The sequence below is a fragment of the Pseudopodoces humilis genome, chromosome 2 (assembly GCF_049639895.1).
Source record: "Pseudopodoces humilis isolate 2021_Gansu_Grassland_sample_001 chromosome 2, ASM4963989v1, whole genome shotgun sequence".
Lineage (NCBI taxonomy): Eukaryota > Metazoa > Chordata > Aves > Passeriformes > Paridae > Pseudopodoces > Pseudopodoces humilis.
In genome coordinates this window covers 80,354,975-80,377,637 of record NC_142201.1, presented here as the reverse complement: position 1 = coordinate 80,377,637, position 22,663 = coordinate 80,354,975, and the positions used below count along the sequence as shown (strand labels likewise).

The window sequence follows — 22,663 nt, the reverse complement described above, 5'->3', positions numbered from 1 at the left end:
GAAATCCTCCTGGGGCAAAGACATCTCTTTTAATATGTAGTTATGGCAGTACCTACAATTTATTGCCTGTCATACTGCTAAAGTGGTATCAGCCCTTCTACACAGGCCTTAAAAGTATTCTCTATTTAATGACGTAAGTCAGAGGTCCCAAGAAGCATAAACATGCATAAATATCTTAAAAGTGCAAATAGCAAAATGTGCTTGTAGAGGAGTGAGCAAAACTAGCAGCCTAGTGAAATGCTACCATGAGAGAGCGAGTTTAATTTGGCTTGTGCATCTTATGCTAAATAGCATCTGCTGGATCAAGTCAGCTGATCCAAACGAAACAATTAGGAATAATTGGCAGAAGTATGTGTCAGTGCCTTTCTTATTGCAGATATGGAAAAATTCTGCATATGCACATGCCTCTTTCTCACTAGGCTATACAGAGAGGCTTCAGCCTCTCTTCCTCCTGCACCACCTGTCAATCAGAGGAATTGATAAAAACTGATGCTCTGTTAATGTCCTGCACCTGATCACCTCCTAAAGTCGCAGGTTATCAGTATCATTTTACTGCCATTAAATGCTTCTTACTTTTTTGGAAACCTAAACATACAGATAGATGCACATGCTCACACTGCTTCATCCAACAGCACATCCAGAAGCCATAGTAACCAGCAGAGAAATTTCAGCCTGCTTGAGCTGTAGTCTCCAATATCTTCTCCTCACATAAGATGCTCTGGCTGTCAGTGAAACAGAGGCATTTCACTTAAAACTCACTGTTCAGAAGGTGTAGTGAAGTATGTTGCGTTATTTCATACTGCAATCAAAGCTTCCACCTTTTGTTTGTTTAAGACATGCTGTCCATATTGCTCAGCATCTGGAAAGGATTCGTGTTTTCTTCTAAATATGCTTAGGCTCACCCTCAAAATTTCAAATTCAAGGTCCAAATTGAGATCAAGTTATTTTAAAGTAGCTTGATACATCTACACGTGTAATGAGTGGACTACAGTAAGGAAGACGAGAGCCATGAATTGGTTTGGGTACAAGACTCTTCACACCCACAAGCTTTTGGGCCACATTAACACATTTTATTTGACATTTTATTTGACAGCTCAAGTGCTCATGGCAAATGAGAGCATTAGTAAGGCTGTGTTGCCGGACACACAGCGAAGACAGACCCCCTTCAACAGTCTGATCCCCCTCAGCTGTCCCTGCCCCACTCCTGCAATGATGCCCTGGAGCTCCCACAGTCACTAGGAGATCTGGGCAAACTCCCCCCACAACTTCCCTCCTCACCCACTGCTGCATCATATCCCCGAGAGGCTCCTGGCATTATATCATGCTCTTCATTACACTGTGGAGACCACACCATTCCCTAGGTCGTTTCAACCCAAAGTGAGACAGTTCCAGTGGTATCAGGCAGCTCTATCCCCGCAGGTTGTCTAGAGCAAAGTCCCACTCATTCGGGTGAACGCAAAATCAGTCACGGTTTTGAAGTTTTAACAGGATTTTTGACGCATACCAGAAATGGCTTTTCTGAAAAAATTAATGATTTGATGGAGGAAAAAAACACGCTATGATGTTTTAGTTTTTTTTCCTAAAGAAGAAGAATGAAAAATTGAAAACTGAAAATCTTGGTGAAAGATGCTCTTTTGTAGACTGAAACCACTGGACTTCCTTAGTCCATCTTCCTTTTTGTTTTCTAAAATAAATAACACCCCTCCCTCAGCATTTGTCCATTTTAAAATACAAAAATTAAGGAAAAAATGCTTTTCAGAATTCTGCATTTGACATCTTTGGAAGTATTCCATTAACAATACCTCCAGACTTACCTACAGCCTTGTTTTAATTACATTTTGATAAAAGTCGTTTAGAAATGTATCTTTGTATTTTCTGAAGTCACAGGAAGTCTGATGTCAGAAGAACTTTGAAAAGTAATCTAACATTCTTAACTCTATTTTACAAGCTAGTTTTAAACTTCCAACAACAGACCAGAAAACAATGGATAGTGTAAATCATAAAAAAAAAATAAAAATTCAAGAAGCTATCAAGCTATAAGATTCTTCTGAGCTTGCCATTTTAATAAACCCCATTAGTACACTGGTTTTCCCGTCTTCCCAAGACCCCTGGAACAACACAAGTTTAAAATGATTCTGTCCTAAATTCTGATTTAAAATGATTCTGTCCTTTGAACAAATCTAGAAAAAAAATCTCTGCTGTTGCTTTATATGAATTTTATTTACACTGCAAAGTTAAGGCTGTCAACTGTGGAAGTTAAGTATCACCTTGTGTTTTAAGTTCTCAGGTCACAGAGCAAGCAGTCATGATGACCCTGCCAAGTCTCATTCATAAACCAATTGCATAAGTCTCTGAGAAATTCTGGTGTCAGGGGCAGTCCTCAAACTGGGAAAAATCATCCTACTGCAGTGTTTGAGGCTCCACCACTGCTCTTAATAATTTTAAAGGATTTATTACACTTACTTTTAAACAGATGTATCTTACTCATCCTCTGTATGTACTAATTTCCAAAACATCGAACTTTTAATATCTCTGTTTGCTGGGATGATGATAAGCTTTACTTCCCTTGTAAGTATTTATCAGCCATGACATTATCTATTAACCTTCCATGATAAATCAAATATACTAGGGCTTTAGATGTTCACTACAAGACATATGTGCCAACCCTACAATTATTCTCATGAGCAATAGCATGTCTTCCATTTCAGCTAATCCATTGTTTATAGGAGGAAGCCACACAAACAATCTACATCCACATACCATCTTCATCAGGCTGACTGACATTCTTCTGTGCAACCCTGGCAGAAAATGGGGACATTCACACACCACAGTCAGCCAGAGGCAACAACGTCTGATGACAGTCACTGGGGGTAGTGACAGTGACAGACCACTCTGAAAACACTCCCATCTTCCTATTAGCACCAGTGCAGCTGCCACACACAAGCAGTGACAGACACATGGGGGAATTGCTATGAAAATAACACAGAATGTTACTCAAAACACACATAGGCAACATGATACAACACATGGTGAATAGCAAGTGCTTTTATATTCATAGTGCCATGAGTGTCAGCAAGTTTTGGTGATAAGGAATCAATTTCCTAATGGCTAAAATATAGTAAAAAGAAACATTTATCTTTTACATTCTTATTCTTAAACTAATCTCATGTGCTACAGCTACTAAAAAAATCCAGGAACCTAGCTCCTTCCCCCATTCCCCAACTCCCTAAGCTAAAACAATACAATGCACAGTATGACCTATTTCAGAAGTCCTTGTTCCACTTCTGGCAAAACACAAGTTCTAAATTTCCAAACACATCTTCATAGAACCACAGAACAAGCCGAGTTGGAAGGGACCCATGAAGATCACTGAGTCCAATTCCTGTCCCTGCACAGGACACCCCAAGAGTCACACCATGTGCCCAAGAGCATTGTCCAAACATGTCTTGAACTCTGTCAGGCTGGTGCTTTGACCACTTCCCTGGGGAGCCTGTTCCAGTGCCCAGCCACCCTCTGGGTGAAGAACCTTTTTCTAATGTCCAACCCAAACCTCCCCTGACACAACTTCAGGCCACACCCTTGGGTACCGCTGCTGGTCACCAGAGATATCAGTGCCTGTCCCTCCTCTTCCCCTCACAAGGAAGTTGCAGACTGCCATGAGGTCTTCCCTCAGTCTCCTCCAGGCTGCACAGACCAAGTGACCTCAGCCACTTATTACACATGAATTCCCTTCAAGGCTCTTTCTCTAATAGCTTTGTATCTTTCTTATCACACCCAAAACTGGAGGTGAGGCTGCCTCGGTGCAGAGCAGAGCGGGACAATCCCCTCCTTTGCCCGGCTGTGATGCTGTGCCTGATGCCCTCCAGGACAGGGTTGGCCCTCCTGGCTACCAGGGCACTGATGACTCGTGTTGAACTTGCCATCAACCAGGCTTAATATTTTTTGGGAGTGGACCAAAAAAACTATGAAGCTATCCTTTCCCTGACCCTCAACTTGAGCAAACTAGAATCCAGGATTTCTTGTGAAATTCTGCTGCTGAAGTGAGTCTTCCCTTCTAAGTCAAATAGGACAGTTTGATTATAGACAACTGTTCCATTTTTCTGCATTTCATGGATTTCCTTACACCCCTGAGACTGTATTTAAAAGAGAAAAATAGTAGGTAGCTTTGGTCACATTTTAACAGAAAGTTACTAAAGAAGTTAGCTTCTATGCATTAAGCTGGCATTCACCTTTATGCCATTTTTGTTTCCTCAGGTGAACAGCAAAGACCAGTGCTGCACTAACAAAGTACTGCAGCTGACAAATGGTTAATTCCAAGCGTTGCAACCCCTCCTCTGAACTCTTACGTTTCTACCTTGTATATTTGAAAGAAATAGAGCAACAGATTAACAAAAAGGATTTAAACGGGATTACTGGGGAATTAGCAAATTTACTCAATGAATTGTCCTATATCCACAGCAAGGACTATTGCATTTCTGGACAACTTGTTTGACGCTGCTGTGATGATCTCAGCGTCAGATGTAAGATTAGTAGCTCTTCTGCCCTCTCATTCTTCTTCCCCACCAGTTTAGATGCTGCTGAAGTAAAAAGTTCTTGACAGGAAGCTCAAAACTCATAGACAAGTCACCAAAATAACTAACGTCTTCCACAAATTCCTATAGGAGTGGGGTGTTTTTTTACTGAATTCTGAAATGATCAATTGTGAAGTGGAACAATAAAATCCAGAACTAGAACATTCAGTAACAGCCTGAAACTTAGAATTTATTTTTATTATCATAAGGATTTGACATGCAGTTTTTGCAGGACCCTTAGAGCTTTAGAATTTTATTTTCATCAGCATAATTGCTCATTCCCTCCCCAATACATACTTATGTTCCAACATCCTGATTTCTGAGAAGTAAGGCACTACAGTGTCCCTTCAAAGCAGTTATGGATTATCATAGCAGATACTTCCCTCCGAGATCCAAAGGTCAAGACTGCCCATGGAAAAAAAATGGACTGGTAACTGAAGCTAAATCTGTCCATTGATGAGTAACTAATCACCACTGATACCAAAACAGCCCTTCTGGCTGATGTACTCTCAGACTTGAGAGGAAACCTCCAGTGCACAGAGCAGAATTAACAGTGCTCATCTTCTCACATTTGGAAACTGCTCTATTGTGGAAAAATTCCTTAAAGCTGCCTTTTCAAGCTAGGGGACAGATTTTAACCAGAATCTTCAACCATCAGTACATTCTTATGCTCAGGACAAGGCACTGGATGAAGACCTTTACATTATAACTTTGGAATAGGAGTTGCAGCCACTGCAATGCTTTCAATTGCACATTCATCAGTGCCACGGCGGATTCTGAAGTAGCCATCCTCTCCCCATGAGGTGCCCCAGCTGTTCTTCACAATCCAGAATTTCTCACCACTTTCTGGGTCTTTACCATAGCCCACAAGTAAGACAGCATGATTGGTCAATTCAAAAGGATTTAAATCATCCTGCAGCCCTGTGTGATGGTAGATCCCCTCTTTATAAAGCATGAAATCATTATAAACCTCAAAAGCAACAGCCATTGGGCCATGCAGAACAAGCTCAAGTTTCATCAGGGCTTCATTGCAGCCTCCATAGAAACCACCAACATAGTGGTACTCAGATGTGTAGTAGTGGTAACAGCTGCGCTTGAAAAGGCACGGAGAGTCTTGGGCAGTGTAAGGGAAGCAGTCCTCCTCCACCACGCCAAAGTCCTGGACATACTTTCCACCAATGAGATATGGGAAGCCACCATCACAACCTTAACAAAAGAAAGAGGAAAAAAAAAATTGTTTCCTCCCTTGGAAATTCCGTTACTTGAGGTGGGAGACTCTCCCACTTAAATCTTTCATAATTCTTTCAGATATGGTATTGAACACACTTCAGTGACCCAGATCATCCTAATACCCCAGTTAGCTACAGTCAACCTTCTGAAACACACAAGGCAAAATTCACATCAGTGGGAGCTACGTTGGGAACGCTAGTATTTGGACCCTTTCCCATCCAATTGCTCCTGACAATCCCCATCAGAAAGAACAGCTAGTTACATGCTGTACAAGGATCTGTCCTAACAAGGATACAGTCCTCTAGAAAGCTTTAGTCATTGCTCTTGCTCATCTCCCCCTCCCTCTGAATATACCATTGGGAGAATATTTATTCCATTCTTTCTAGGTAAGGATCAGCTACACTTTGAGCCCTACTCCTTAGATATTTCCCATCTCACAGCTAGACGTAAGATCCAGTAACATCCTGAGTATAAGGGCGACTTATTGTTCAATCCCATTGCTGCAGAGAGGTGGGCTGACAAGTCTGATTTTTGTTATTTTTTGATTTTAAATAAAGTACTAAAGTATACTAAAATATAGCCTGTCAAATACTTTATGAAAAGGTAACTTGTGTGTGATGGGGAAGGGATGGAAATTTTCAAACTAATCTCCAGCATTGTCAATACTTGACAGGTGTCTTTATATACACCAGCATCCTTACCCTGAGAATACTGGCTGCAAGACACAACCTGCTGGGGACTGAAGACTGGTTTCTGAGTGTTGTTTGTGAGGATACGTATCCTTGCTTCCAGCATGCCCATGGAGGAAAACGCGTAACAGCTGCCACATGAGCCTGAGAAGGGGAGAAAAAAGAACCAACAAGGAGCAGTCAGTAACATAAACAAGGCTAGTCACCTGCCATCAGGTACATCTATTCCTGAAGTCCACTAAAAAGAGTTAAAATCTACCAGACAGTGATTAGAACTTGAACACCAATAGAGCAAAAACTTTAAATCTTCATTTAGCTTTTATGCACTCAATTCAAAACCCACTTCAAACAACTTCTCAGGGAACACTGAGCTTATTCAAGAGTAAGAGGCAAAGTACTGCTCCAGTGTTTTTCAGCAGTAGCATTTAAGAGCTAACCAATTACCCTATTCCTTCAGAATGAACCTTCAGGGACTGCATTAGCAGGGCTGAGAAAGCTCCATCTACCCTTTATGGAGCACATACGCTAAGGGGCAATGAACTATTTGAAGTGAATGCTGACAATATTGTTCTTATTTCACCCTACCAATGGATTTAGAACTGTAATTTCCAGTTGAAAAAATATTCCACCTCTACAGCTACCCCTAAAATAACTAACTTTCAAGAGAACACTGGTATAAATAGCATGTTTGATATTGTGGATTCATCCCCACTCTCCTTGCTTCCCAAGGGCATGTAATTGTACACTGGCTTTTCAGAGGCACCTTAATTTCCCTTCTACTTCCTGGCAGAGAGTTAAGTCTCCTTACTTTTGCATCAAAATTTAGTATTGCTTCTAGCTTTAGGCCCCTTCACTCTCTAGGATCTTCCTTTCCCTCATTAAAAGCCTTTAGAAATGGAATGACAAGCCTCACAGGAAGAACAACTGCTTGGACAAGGTCCTATTTTATCTACTGATTGTCATCAAGGTGCCTGATTTCCTTTTGTTTCCTGACAGTGGGAAAGTCAAATATTAGAGAGCTATGAGAAGGAGGGAGCTTTGAGGAACAAAACAAAATACTTTCTCTTGAACTGTGTAGGTGTATAAAAGCAGAGCTATTAAACAGCAAGACTTTTTGAAATTGCACCTTCAGTTAGATGCATCTCTGAAGAGAAGGGACAAAATCAGCCTGAACAGGAACACTCTATTCCCAGCAGGGCAAAGTGAAGCAGTGGAAGATGCCTCCCACTCACTGTACAGTCGCAGCAGCATCTGAGATGGGCCACACTGCAGAACACTTTGTTGCATTACATGTAGAAAAATGTGAAAAATACAATTCACGCAACAATTTCAGTCTGCTGGAAGTCTGCTGTATTGGCTGCTAAATTTCTTTCCTGTTACCACAGTGTTATTTATAAAGTCCATAGAACGACCTCTTTTGTACATTTTGTTTGGGTTTGTTTTTTTTTTAAGCCCGAAAGCTAACATTTTAATTTGATGGAGCAGAATGCATGTTTAAATTTCAAATACTCAGCATGGACCTTCAGATTACATAAAAAGTGTAGGAAGCTCTTTTATTGGAAACAACAGATTAATTCTCATTTAAAGAAACTTTGAAGCAAAGCAACAGAGAAAGGGTAAGTCTGGAACTGAGTGTTCAATTGTTTGGAAGAAAAAAGAGTTCTTGGGACATTCATAGTTCACATTAGGAGAAAGTACAGGACCCACACCTACAGAAGACCACATAATTCCCTTTTGCCATCTTCCAGTGCTTCCACATAGCTAGAAATTCCACAAGGAATCCACAATTCAGGTACTTCACACCACAGTGCTTCTTGTCCTGGGTTGATTATGATGTTAAATTGTATCCCCATTCGTCCACCTAACCCAGACACAGGTTTTGTATTCTTAAAATTCCATCTCAGAGTAAAAGTGAGTGGAAAAGAAGCACCGAGTCTGTTATCATAGACTGTACTTGCTCCCCCCGCATCGGGAGTTTTGACTACAGCACAGACAGACAACAAGACACAAAATTTGCCCTAAACCAGGACAACCCCCTACAGAATCAACACATACTAGCACACTATCCTTTTAAGTTCTTACCAGTATTTCATCTTTATCATTGTCTGCAATTTTCATAGTGACTAATATCTCCTCTTGCAACTAGCCAGTTAAGTAACACCTGAATTTATCAGGGTGATAAGATTTGGAGGCAGTATATTTCATGGGTTTATTCATTAAAGCTGCATGAAACTTTGGCAGCAAAAGAAATCAGAGAAAAAATTAAGTGTACATCAGTTCAGTCAGTGTGCAGAAAACCATGGCTAAGATTGTTTGGACAAAACCTGACAGCTGGGTTTATACAGGGTACTGTGGTAATTGGCTTTCACTCCGGCAAGCCAGTGCTGTCTGGACAAGCCAGTACCACCACCTATTTTGGTACAGTATTGTTAGCTAGGATTCCACCCAGTTTCCATGGGTTATTCACAGTAAAGGTGCAATCTGTCAGCTGCAAGAACGTAAAACCTTCTTCTAGCAGCAAATTACAAACAACATCAAAGGAGCTCTAGAACATTAATTTCAGAGGTTTTATTTACTCATTTTTACCTTGATTCCGAACAGGGCTGACATAATTGACACCATTCACATTTCTCCAGTCCCAGGATTCTGGCAAGCTTGAAACTTTCTTGAGTAACTCAGGTGTCAGAGGTGCAGGCTTTGGTCTAAAGAGGAGAAAATGCTTTCGAGAAATGTATCACACTCTAGGCAAGGAAACTATTATGTAATACTCAGTTTTCATCTTTGGATTCTACTAGTTGGATTTGCTCCACTATGCAATTCAAAATAGTCTCCATCTAAACTGAGTGGGTGTCAATATGAAGATATAAGCTTGAGCAGGATTCAAGACCTACTCAAATTGCTCCCTGAGGGAACTATATTATTAACTATCCACTGTTGAGGAATACATTCAGTGCAAGTAGTTCAGTTTGCTGTGAGCTTCAAAGTGAGCTCTGGCTGGCAAAATCCTTTTGTATAACATAGGGAGCAGGGACCTGTGGCCCAGCCAGGTGACAAGACACTCAGACACCCAGACTTTCCCACACTTAAGGCTGGGGGTATAAAAGCCACGGGGCTCCTTTGCTTGGGGTCTCTCCTCAGTGGGACACAGTTTGAGCTGCTGTTTTATTATTTAGTCATTGCACCAGGATTAAATTATTTTAAAGATCTGGCCCTCTGAGACTCTGCTATGGGAGCCCCAGGGTCAAGCAGGTAGGGAATGCTGGTGTGACTGTGAGTGTGGGATGTGGCCGTGAAGGGGCCTCGGTCCCAGCTCAGGTGGTGCGAGTGTGACTGCCAGAGCGGCTGCTGGGTGGTCTGAGGGGGGAGTTCCCATAACATCCACAAACTGCTGAGGTCAAATACTTTTGCACCAATCTGAAGTGCAGAGATAACACTCAGAGATTATAGCAACACAGTTCTGCAACAGTTATTTTACTGCAATCACAAAGTATGTAGAAATCTGACTGCAGAAACCATCTTGCCTGACAGCAACTACAGTTTGACTTCACAAACAGGCATGGCTTACACCAGCAACTCACTAACTGCAGTCCCACTTGCCCTGGAAACTTTTCTGGAGCAAGTTTCTACTTTGAAGAAGTATTGAATGTTGCCTGCCCTCATCTACCACCTGCAGCCAAGTGATGCTTGTATCAGCAAGAGAAGATCTTCCTGCATTCAAATGTCACATAACCTGATGCTTGTCCTCAGGTGTCATTCAGACACTGGAGTCTGTTTTGAAAGCAGGAGAGGGCTAACCAAATACTGTCATGGTACTGCATGCGTGGAAGAGAGCTTCCAAATAGGTTACTGCATTTAAGATCGTCTGTAAGGTGACTTCTATCTATACAATGAAACCATAATCTGCATGATATTCCCATGCAAATCAGAATTTTTATTCTCTAGTAGGACCTTCTTCAACAAACATACAATTGCCACAGTTTGTTAAAGTAACTACCATTCCTACTCACAGAAATACCAAGATCTGAAAAGCAAAACTACGAAGAAGGTCAGACAGCTATAAAGAAGGGAATCTTTAGATCAAAAAACTCTAGTTCTCAAATTTTATAGAGGATGATGTACCCATCCCCATTACCACTCTCAGATAAGGTTTCCACAAAACCCTGAAGGCATTCTCAGGGCTACTTTCATGCTTCTTCATTGAGACATTCTACTCCTTTTAAAGGACTCTTGTTGAAGGTGTGGCAAATTACCAAAGTAACGAGGGAATTCCCTCAGGAATCTTTGATATTTATTTTTATAGGAGCAGAGAGCAGTTCACAGCTTTTCAACTGCAATTATGAACTAGCAGAACCAAGATGAAGCACAAGCAGAAACTCCTGATTAAGCAAGCAGCTGATGAGCAGACAGGACAGTGAGATAATAATTGAGACTCTCCCCACTTCTTTGCATATATGAGCTCAGCAGCAAGTTACCGGGCAAGACTAAGGGGTAGGTAACTATATTTGTCCTAACTGCTTGAGACAATACATGCTCAGAATAATAATTCAAATGAAAAATATGTTTGCACACCATGAACATGAACAGAAAGGCCTTGAAACTTGATTAAACATCTGAACTAAACACAGCTAAGAGCCAGGACAAATACAAGCAGACTCTTGGCAGAAGTGGGGTTTGTTGCAGAACAAAGTGTCTTATTACCTTGAAGCTCTGGAATAGAGACCCCCAGCTCTTTTAGTTAGTTCTTCCAGGGCAAAATTCTCATACTCCTTGTATCTTGTTGCTTTCCATGACTTCTGGTGAGCATTGATAGCATTTACAAAGTCGAAGTTGTGCACGTAACGTCTGTGGGAGAATCTACAAACAAAAGGAACCAGGTAAACAGTAAGAAAAGGACTGGGATTGAAACTAAAGGTGTTCTCTAAACTCAGTATGAAACTCTGGAGGTGTCTTCTGGTAGGTACTGATAAAGAAAAATGGAATTATTGGATCAAGACAAGGTTTCTAAAACTTGAGACAGACTAGATATAACCAGCTTCCTCAGCCATGCCAGTTTTTTTACAGGGCTTCACCACAGACTGAAAGAGAAACTGTGATGCAACAAGCAAACCCTCCTCTGTTCTTGTGCATTATCACTAGCATTAACTTTGCCCTCGGTACTGGAATTGGTTCTTACAATTTTAGCTAAAACCTCAAGCACTGTTATGAAACATTTTATTCCAGTAAAAGGTCACTTATCTGTTGCTTACCCTCCTCTGGGCTTCTGGAGAGGTAGCTCGTTGATGTGAACATTGGACGGAGATGAAGAAATCTTGTGTCCTATGAAACAAGCCCAGTTGTGGCCAAGTACATCATGCACCCATCCTGGTAGGGTCTCATTACAGTAGCTGGTTACATTCTGGCCCTCATTTTTGTACTGTAATGTGAAAAAGTTATGCTTGTATTGAGCAGATGCATTTGTTAGCATAGCCGCAGTTCCCCACCCACTCACAGCCACTTCTTCCTGCCTGTGTTTCACAGGAAGTGGCCAAAGACACTCTAAAGATTAAAGAAGCTGCTATTTACCAAATAGCTGCAAAAGACAATTGGGTTGTGACTTGCACTTTTAACAACAAAGAATGCATTTGTATCAGTATCAATTAACCTGTGCTAATCACTTGGATTCAACATTTTCCTTCTCAGCAAGATGCAGAAGACCTCTCAGTACTCAACCTACTCTTCAAGGTCCTGAGATTTCTCATGTCAAATATGTGACCAGTCAAGCTAACTCTGGATTGCCACAGAAGTCTGAGAAACTAAGACTCAAACACAGGGAGGATGACAAGTTTGTCATCCAGTAACCTCACAGGAAGACATGTACTATTTCTGTTTTAAAATTTATGTACTATTTATGCACTGTTATTGTTTCACGAGTCAAAACCAAGGATGAAACTTTCAGCAACTTTTTTAGGTTTGATCTGTGATGGTAAAGCATTAAGAAACAATTTCACAGGAACTATCAAAATGAGACAGTAAGAAATTATGATCCCTTAAGAACAGCTCATTTAAAGTTAGCAGCAGAGACTGCTACTAAAGCCTAAAGTCCTGAGTCCTAAAACTTCCTTGTTCAGCCACACAAGTCTTCATTTTACCACTGAAGAGGAGGAATAACTTAATATATTCAGCAAAATGTGTCTTCATAGGACGACTAACGCTTTGCCCAGCTACATAAATTTTTGGATTAGCAATTCTGTGACAACTCCCACACATGAGTGGGACTCATCTCTTAAGGTTAAAATGTTTTGTGTAAGGTTGCAGTGTTTTGTGTTACATTTTGTGTTACAATTACCAGAAAACCCCATGCAACAAAGGCTTTAACTTTACTCTTCTAATCACAAAAAAAAATCACTTATACAGAATTCAAGTCTCCTAGTCCAAGAAAACTTAATTAAATCTCATCCTATTTGAGTTGCACATGTACAATCATAGAGAGAATCTGTAACTATGTTTCAACAAAATGTTTGCTCAGCTTCTTTACTGAAGAAGGTGGTGGCATACAGCGATGCAAATGCCCCAAGATGGAAAAGATTAAGTAAAGAGACTGGGAGGCTTGTAACTATGTTGAGGTCTTGTGAGAAATCTGAAGGATAACTTACAGTGAAATAATAAGTTTATCAATCAGCAGAATAAAATTAAAGGTTAATCCTCTGATTGTTTTGGAACAATGGGAATACGCTTTGTCCCAAGTCTGGAAGACACAGAGGCAACATACCTACACCCAGCAAGTGTGTTTGCTGGCTGGAGAAGGGTGAGGGCACTAGAAGGCTGAGCTGTTGCCTTGTTCTATTCTTCCTTTCTTACTGTGCAAGATTGCACAATGTGGAAAATAATCACACTTGGCCAAATACCAAAGGCATGATCCAGAGATGACTTTTGAGAAATACTCTGTTCACAATAGCAGGACTAAAGATCCAGACACTTCCAAAAGCAACAGGTAGTGACTGATTTACTGTGAGATCACTCTACTGGCTCTAGATGACTGTAGAAATTAATACCTGGTCTTTCCTATCTAAAAGCTGCCACAGATTAAAACAGTACAGCCATTCTTAATAAGCATAGGCCTTCAATCTGACTACCTGAAGATTATCAGAAGAACAGACCTGCTTCCTGCAACAATCTTGCCTTGCATAGTGTTATACTGAATTAAAACAAGTAACACAGGTTTGAGGTTAATCTTAATGGAAAAGAAGGCAATGAGTTACCTGCTAACTAGCAAATTAGAACAACAAAAACAACAACAACTAAGTGTTTTTCTCCTAGAAATCGTTCTCCCTTTCCAGAGATAAAATCAATTGTTTTTTTAAAGATGTAGAGACATAAACAGAATAGCATTCACACCATCTGTGCAACTGATCTTTTGGAAAAGAGACTGTAGCGAATTTCTTGCACTGTTCTTTCAGTTCACATGTATCAACAAGACTAGAAAGGAGATGAAGGGACAGCTACTAATGAAATTACTTTGAAAAGTGGAGACTTTGAGACCATAACACATGAATAACATTTGGATAAAGGGAATCTCAATTCCAAAAAACTATTTATTTAGGAAATGAAAATATACCTAGATAAAGTTGCAATTTGCTTTACCTTCCTCTGACTTTTAATCAAGAGTCACTGATGTAGACAAAGTGGCAGACAAGCCTTCAAAAAAACCTCATTGGTGTCATAACAATGATATCCACTGCTTACCAGAAGGTAAACTTAAAATCACTGCTAAAACAACTTCGCTAAGAAATGCAGCATTTCTTATTTCTACTAGTGAAGGACTGAGAGATGAGATCTAGGATATTTGACTGCACCAGTTTTAGAGGACCGACTAGGATTACACCTGCTCAGCTAACAGCCAGCCTTATGGCAGGGTTATGGCACCACTGCACAAGCGACAGATCACCCAGGTGGATGTGAATTACAATGCCAGACAGAAGCTGCCAGCACAGTACAAAACATCCACAGAGCCCATCCCAGAACTTCCCAGCATCCTTCATGAAGGATATCAGACATACAGCTGTGATCACCAGCAATTGCTGGACAATTGCTTGCACACATTTCTCTGCAGACTTCGAAGATGGTTTTCATTTTTGAGTTAAGACCACTGCAGCTGTGTCATGTGATAATTTCATCAGCCAGTGCTCACCTCTGTAGCATTAACTCCATCCAGCAACCTGAGCAATCTAGGATAACTCCTTTAAAAAGGCACCCAAACTATTCATAGTTCCAATTCTGAGCTTTGAAAAGAGTAAAATTTAATTCTATTTCAAATACCTATTTTGCTCAATCCTGACAACTTATGTGGTTTTGCCTAATGCCAAAATTTAGCCAAGCCACACCAATATTAACCTTAAAAGACTTCATGTAGCTAAACTACAAAGCTTGCTGTTAGATATCTGAATCCAGGAAAGCTTTTCAGTGAAGCATACTTTTAATAAAGTCTTTCCTGCATTGGTCATCACGACATAATCTAACTTCATGTTCAATTCTAGTCCTCGTAAAAACCGTAATTGTTAAAAGCTTTTTAAAATCTTTAATCTCACTAAGAGGAAAGCAAGAAAGAATGGAGACCTTATTAGTCACAGCATTTTAACAAGAATTCAGCAGTGCCACATAGAGAGGCAGCCATACCGCCCTCTTTGAAATCTGCTGTTCTCAATTTAAGCAATGCCTAGGCAATAAGCCAACGTGAGTTCCAGGAGGGAGGACTACCCTGGAACTAAACCTGGTGGAAAGACTTATCTCTCAAATTTACAAGTGTGCCTATGCATTTTACTATGGGAAGCACATACTGAATGAGAACAGAGCTGCAGACTTGAAGATGCCCTACTACACAATACAGTAGATCATGTTATCAGAACTAACTACTGCACCTTGTTACCCAATATAAAATGCAAGCAAATTGTCAACTCCAGATAGATTTTCTTTTCTCTAGGAAATATTCTGCAATAATTATTTTGAGTCTTGTGCTTTCAGATTTACACTCCAGGAAAGCAGCAGTTGCTCACTGCCAGTTAAGCAAGCCCAAACTAGACAGATCAAAAAATTACTTTCAATTGATTTGCAGGATGATTAAATAGCATTAGCAATTCCAGCACTTCTACTTTAGCAACATGAAATAAAATGCATCCAGGTTTGCGGTTTTTCTTCCATATCCTGAAAACTTAAACATTAACTGCTGTCACTTATCTAGGCTGTTTGTTTCAGAACAACAGTCCTTGATTTTAACCAAATTTGGGAGCATTGGGGAAGAGAGAAAAAAATATGACAAAGATGTCAGTTTGGAAAAGATTAGTAACTTGAGTGGTGAAATATCTAAAATATCTTTTTTTTTTTTTTCTGAAGGAGTTGTAACATCTCAATATGAAAAAACATCAGACTTCTGCTATTTGCTAAAGAACATTTCAGGAGTCAGAAGAACCACTTGGCTTAAGGGACAAACAGTGAGAAACTTATGAAACTGTCTTGTCTCAAAGTCTTAACAATAAATAAATACATCAAAGACATCAAGTAATTGAAACAAGTTGGTCTCAACTTTCCTTTCAGCCTCACTCCAGCTTTTTATGTTATGCTGTTCCTATTTCTTTTGCTATCCCTTGGGGGTAAAAAAAATCTTTGAAGCTTTATATATATTGCATAATCCTAAAGAATTCATGTATCATCCAGCAAAAGCACATGATCAAGCTTCTGCAAAGATTAAGTACACTAACTTCCCATCCAAGTTTCAGTACAGGGATGTTTCAGAAGCACACATTAAACAAGTTACTTTGTGCTAGAAGCAGAATGCAAACATGCAGTAGACTGCTGCATTTAACTTGGCAAAATTTAATTCTCTGTACAGCAACAGTTAGAAAAAAACCACTCTTGGAGCATCTTTACTTCAGATCCTAAAGTAAACTGAGGAAAAAACAGAACTGATAAGCTCACCCAATCCACTCCTCTGATGTATAAGGTCATTTCCCCACAAGCCTCAAGTGAAAGAACAAATACCTTGTAAAGGCAATGAGATCCTACAAAAGTTTCCGTGGGTGTCTGTTTAGTAAGCCACAGGAACAAAAGTTATTAAAAACTCATCGAAACACACATAGCCGAACAGTCCGTGTCCATATCTACATAGCAGATATCCTTTGATAAAGCCACCACTTAGACAAGCCCACAGCATTCCTGTCAGTAACTAACAGCTTAATTCTTTAACACTAGGAAAAAATACACTGGAGGTTCAATTAACAGAAGTGGCACTTCTATGCCTGAAACTCACCAAGTACTGTTTTGGCTTAAATACTGCTGCTCACTGTACCTGACAAATCCTCCATCTGCTCAATCTCAGACTTGCTGTATTTTTATTTCATATGTAATGCAATATTTACTGTATTAAAACTAAACAGATATGCACAGTTAAATATGTCACAAGATCAGTTTGTAAGGAACCACTTCCTCCCCTCAAGCGCCCACTGACAGTTGTGAAATTGGGAGTTCTGCAGATCAACACATTGCATGTTGTTGCCCAATAACAACAAGTAGTTGTCTGCAGCTAAAATTGCATTTACTAAGTGCTGTGGTATTTCCTCATGATTCTCAGCAATAAACTTGCATCTTGGTAACCTGTTTTTCTTTTTACAGCTGCAAAATTATTAGAGAGGGTAACTGAACTGGGCTCTAATCCTCCCTATGCTGTTTGCGGAAAGAAGTCTTTAATTTAAATATGTCTTGCTGATGAATTCCCCATTACTGAGCAATGACCCAAACAAGCTTGCTATTTCTTAATACCGAAGCCAACTTCAAAACTAAGAATTAATCCATTAGCTTACAAGCTAATCCACCATCTTAGGGCTGAGACACATTCATGACCATAAAATGCAAGCTGTTGTGTATTGCTACTGCTCAGGTGTATATTTGACTTTGTTTTGAGCAGCAAGATGAATCAGATGACCATCAGAAGCTCCTTTCAGCTTGAACTATTCTGTAACAGTTTTGGTATGTTATTTTAAGAGTACTTTTGCAAATCAATGCAATACATGACATCAGTGCTTATGAGTCACTTGACTTAGTGCTCATCTTCTGGGGATGTATTTCACAAGGTATGGACAGCAGCAGCCTTCAGTGACTCTCAGCTGTCTTCAAGTAGGCAACTAACAGATCCATTTTATCCCAGAGCAGACCACACTTTTTCTATGATTTAATTCCTCATTCACATTCAGGAATTTGGTTAATAATAAAAAACTTCTTTACTGCCTAGCGTATTGGCTTGTAAAGCAACTCTATTTCAGTGTAAAATATGAGCCCAAAGTCTCCTAGTTCAACTATATTCTTCTCAGGTGAGTCCAGCAATGACTGTTGAGTTTACCCTGCCAGAGACGACCCCTCAAAACCGAGTTCATGGACAATACTACAGCACACAGGGCTCTGCTGTCCTCATGGAGGCAACAATTCCTGCCACTTTTGAGGCAGGTCGTCCCACTGCAGGCGAGTTCACAGTTTTCTGCCTGAAAAGTTTCAGAGTAATTCTGCTCAGTTAGATTACCCTTCAATTTCTGTGCAGTTTTTTCCTGTATCACCTGCCAAACCTATGAGGAGTGCACATCACAGCAATGTAATTTCACTATCTTATACAGATGAGAATGTCCATCAGGTGTTTCTCATTCTTTACATCTGCTCAAGTACAAGACCCTGTCTTGTTGTAAAAATTGCATTCTTATTTTAAAAAATTCCAGTTATGAGTGCATTAGGTATTGACAGTTCATTTTATTTATAGTGGCCCATATAATGCCGTATTTCAGATTTGTGAAGAAAACAGTGTTGCTAATGCAGGGATGTTCTAGTTTAGCTGAGCAGTGCTAACACAGCACCAAGGCCTCATCTGCTCCTCAGACAGCTCTGACAGCAAATAGGCTGGGGGTGAATAAGAAATTGGGAGGGAACACAGCTGGCAAAGCTGACCCCAACTGATCAAGGAGATATTCCATGCCGATCAGTATCACACATAGAAAATAAAAGGTGGGGAAAGGAGAAAAGAGGGACATTCAGAGTCATGGCACCTGCCTTATGTAACAGTTGGGCAGAATGAAGCCCTGCTTTCCTGGAAATTGCTGAACACCTGCTTATTATGGTGGCAAGTTATCCTGGTGGCAAGTAGTGAATGAACTCATTTTGCTGTGCTTGCATACACACACAGCTTTTGCTTTACCTATTAAAGTACTTTTATCTCAGCCTACAAGTTTTCGCACTTCAATCCTTCCAATTCACTCACCCAATGCACTGATGGCTGAGTGGTGCTTTCCTGTTTACTGAAGTTAACCTATAAAAATGAGCATGTAAATTACTCCCCCAGCAGTTGTGCTAAACCATCTATATAGTCCTTTCCCTTATATGAGCTCAAACCGGCACAGCTGCAAGGAGGTTGCAGTTAAACTGGAGCCTTCTACATAATTTCTGTTCAGTAATGATTCCAGTTCTCCTGAAAGAGTGGATCACTCTCTTTTGTTAACACTGACTTTAAAATAGTTGCTGCAAAATAAAGCATCTACCACGGCTCCCTGAAAGGCAATTTAGAGTGAAAATTACTTCTTCTTAGTACTAGCCAAAGTTCAGAGATTTTATGCTTGGACAAGGCGTGGATGTTTACTACTGATTTATCTGAAGTCAGACAACCAAAACCACATTGTTTCCACCCAGGGCTGCACTCACCAGCTGAGAAGCCCTGCTGCACAAAGCATCTGTCTTCCAGGTAGTAAATCCATCCTGCAGAGATTGCTCCAAACTACCCTTCAGATTCATCATGCCACAGCAGAGAGCTCCTAACAAGACTGTTTTCTCCTGTCTAACCCCTGCCTACCATCACTGTTTTCAGCTTGACCTGGAGGCATTAACAGGGACTAAAGAGAACAGTGTTACTCCAAAGGAAAAATTAGAGGCAGCAGAAAGGTTCCTTAACTATTAGAGTAGTATTCTGAAATAAAATTTATAGATCCCAGAAATCCTCCATCAAGAAGAATAGATGGCTCTAAAGTTTCCATGCATTTTACTACATCTGTAAGGGAAGACAGAAGCAATGGTATTTGCTATTTGACTTGGGTCCACAAGGTGAAAAAAAAATAAAAAAATTCTAGGCTACCAGGAAAGTTAGTTTCATTATTCATGAAGGCCTTCAATTGCTTTAAGCATGCCCAGAAGGGAAAGTAGCAGCATCTGTATTATTTTCAGGTAATGTCCAGTGTGGAATACCTCTTCCCTTTCTCTGTTCCCTACCCAACCACTGATCACTGTTTCCTTATGCTCAAAACAAGAAAAGAAGAAATACTTTATCTGGTAATCCAGGCAAACCTTAGAGCCAAAGATAACCAAAGTGTCACAGCTGACACTGTGGCACTCAGGGACTTGAAAAGAATCCTAACTACAGGCCATTTCAGCAATGGCCAGTGATGTAGAACACACCACGTTAACTCACCTTAAAAAATGCAAACCACTTGTAGTCATTTATCACAATTTCAAAGCCTTGATTGTAAATCAAAGTGAAGAAACCATAGTTGCCCAGACTATCCTGAGCCACATCTAGCTTCTGAAGATTGACAACCACCTTTTTCTCCACAGGCCCTAAAAGAAAGAAAGAAACTTTGTGGCATGATTACTGTACGGAAGAGACAATAATAATCACAATTTAAAAAATGTATAAAGGCTGTTGTAACATTTATTTTATTCCAGAGGATGCTAAAATACACTAGTTGAATACAGTCTTCTGCAAAATGGCATTGAGACACTTCAGGACCTCCACTTACCTGTCAGTGGGTCTACATGTGCATTTTTTCCACTGTTAGACAGTATCTGCATATTTATTAGTAGCAGCACCAAACAGCTGTGACTAGGAAACATCAGCTTATTTAAACACAACTTGTTGTAGAGCTACAAAGGTCTTGGATGCCATGTCACTCAGGCACACTGTCTGCAATGACAGCTGTTCCCCCTACACAGGGGATGAGGCATCATCACCCATCCTACGCTCTTTCACACCAGTGCTCCAACCCTACCACGCACCTCACCTCCACTGCTGGTACTGTCACTTGTCTCCTCTGATCAAAAAAGCAGATGACACAGAGAAATGCAAAGCATCTACTATTTTTAAAATGACATTGACATACACCCATTAAATAGTAACTCCCTGCTACTATTATCCCCACGAGGCAAGTGGTATTTCTATGTCTCTGGATGCTGTCAGGCCTCCCCGGCTGCCAGCTCTGACAGGCTCCCAGGAGGTGCCCAGGTGTCACAGTGTCACAGTGCCACCCTCTCCTGCTGGAACAGCGGCTGCCCGGGCAGGCAGAGCTTCGCAGGAAGGCACCTGCCAGAGAGGGGCAGCGAGCCGGCCTGAGCCACAGGGCCCATGGCGAGGCCTAGCCAAGTCCTGCTCGGAGCAAACAAAAGGGAAACAAAACCGCACACCAAGGAGGAACTGCAACAGCGCAGGAAGCCGCCTCCCCGCCGCCCATGCCGGTCCCGGGGGCTCCGGGCACGGAGCGGCCGCTCCCCCCTCCCCGCTGCCAGGAGCACCTCCGGCCCTCCCGCGGCTCCGCCGGGAGGGAGCTGGCCGGGGCCCGCCGCGCTCTCACCTGCCTGCGAGCAGTTGCCGTGGCGGCCGCCGGCGCGCCAGACGCGGAGCTCCCAGGAGCCCAGCAGGTCGGCGAAGGAGCAGTTCGCCGGCGTGTCCCCCAGCACGGCCGCGGGCAGCGCCGCCAGCAGCACCAGCGCCAAGCCCCGCAGCGCCCAGCTCGCCATCGCAGCACGCCCGCCGCCGCCGCGCCGCTCCAAGAGCGCCCGGCCGCCGCCGCCTCCCCGCCCCCGGGCCCGGGCCCGCCCCGGCCGGGCCTCCTCCCCACAGGGTGTCCTCCCAGAGGTCGTCCTCTTCTGCGGAGAACGTGCACCTCACCAAGGGGCGTCCTCTCCCACAAAAGGCTCATCCCCAAAACTCATCTACCTCCCCAAAACTCATCAACCTCTCCAAAGGGCATCCTCCTTCCCAGCCTCCCTACCCAACCCCAAGCCTCGGCAAGTCGCCAACAGGGCTTGTTCCCGGTGTCACTGCAGGCCTCCGTGTTGCTGCTGTGGAGGATGAGGCCTCATGTTCGCCATGGGTTTAGCAGCACAAAGTGACTCAGTTTCCGCAGCAGGCACGCATCACTGCCAGGAAACCATGCGGCACGAACCCTGCTCGGGAGGTAACCCCAAAACCCTGCGCCGCCTTTGAGACCCTTGTACACGTGAATAGTTGACAAAAAGCACAGAAAACCCATCCTGAAAGTGGTGAGCTGCAACATCTTGCGGGTCCAAGAAGCAGAGTGCTTGCATGGGGCAGGTGCTGTCGGGAACAGAGATGTCTCCGCCGAACCGTGAGACCCTGGGTGCGCGGCTCGCTGTGCAGGGAAGTGGCTCTTTTTCCTGTCTCTCCAAAAGCAAAACGTGCCTGCTTTCACATTCCCAAAGATGTATGTGCAATCAAGAAGGCTGAAAGACTTGCTAATGAGTAAATATACCCTCGTTTTAGAAAGAGTTTTATAAAAAATAACCCCTTTCTGGGGAACAATAAATGCATATAGTATTAAAATTTTGGCTATGAAAATGATGCACTAACTTGGCTATGGATATAAATTTAAAACAAGTGTTGTTAAACTGGTATAAATCTACACGTAGATTCTCATGACAGATTTCAAAAGTGTAGCTTTAAATAACTTACAAACTAAACTAGGTTTAAACTGTAGGTGTCCCAATTTGTTTTTGTATTGATTTAAATCAGGACATTAGGAATTGCATCAGTAAATTTAAACTGTTTTAAGTAATACATTATTTTACCACCATAATTTTCTTTTTATGCCATCCTCTCAGTCTTTTGGGGAAGGATTAATTTGACGTTTTGCTGCTGATTCTTAGAGCAACCAGCTAATAGATGCTCTTGCTCATACCAACAAAGAGATGAAACCTCTTGTTTAAGACTGTGTATTGAGGATTCTAAAGCACTGACTTAATTGGAAAAGCATAATTTCCTCTGTGTTACAAACAAGAAAAAAAATGCTGTTTTTGTTCACTAAAATTCTGTTGTCCAGTAGTGCTATGGTATTAAAAGAAATAGTTCTTGGTTAGTTTTTTGCAAGGGTAGCTGGACATGAC

The 22,663-nt window shown here is 41.5% G+C and overlaps 1 protein-coding gene across 1 annotated transcript; it reads right to left on the bottom strand.

Annotated features, from left to right (window-relative positions):
- Positions 1–4,735: 4,735 nt before the first annotated feature.
- CTSC (cathepsin C) lies at positions 4,736–21,314 on the bottom strand. The gene is made up of 7 exons (XM_005516178.3): positions 21,112–21,314; positions 19,956–20,101; positions 11,737–11,903; positions 11,189–11,344; positions 9,077–9,192; positions 6,503–6,634; positions 4,736–5,777 (listed from the first exon to the last, which is right to left on the bottom strand). The coding sequence occupies exons 1-7, from the start codon at positions 21,275–21,277 to the stop codon at positions 5,275–5,277; spliced, it is 1,386 nt and encodes a 461-aa protein (XP_005516235.2). The 5' UTR covers positions 21,278–21,314; the 3' UTR covers positions 4,736–5,274.
- Between the last annotated feature and the right edge of the window lie 1,349 nt (positions 21,315–22,663).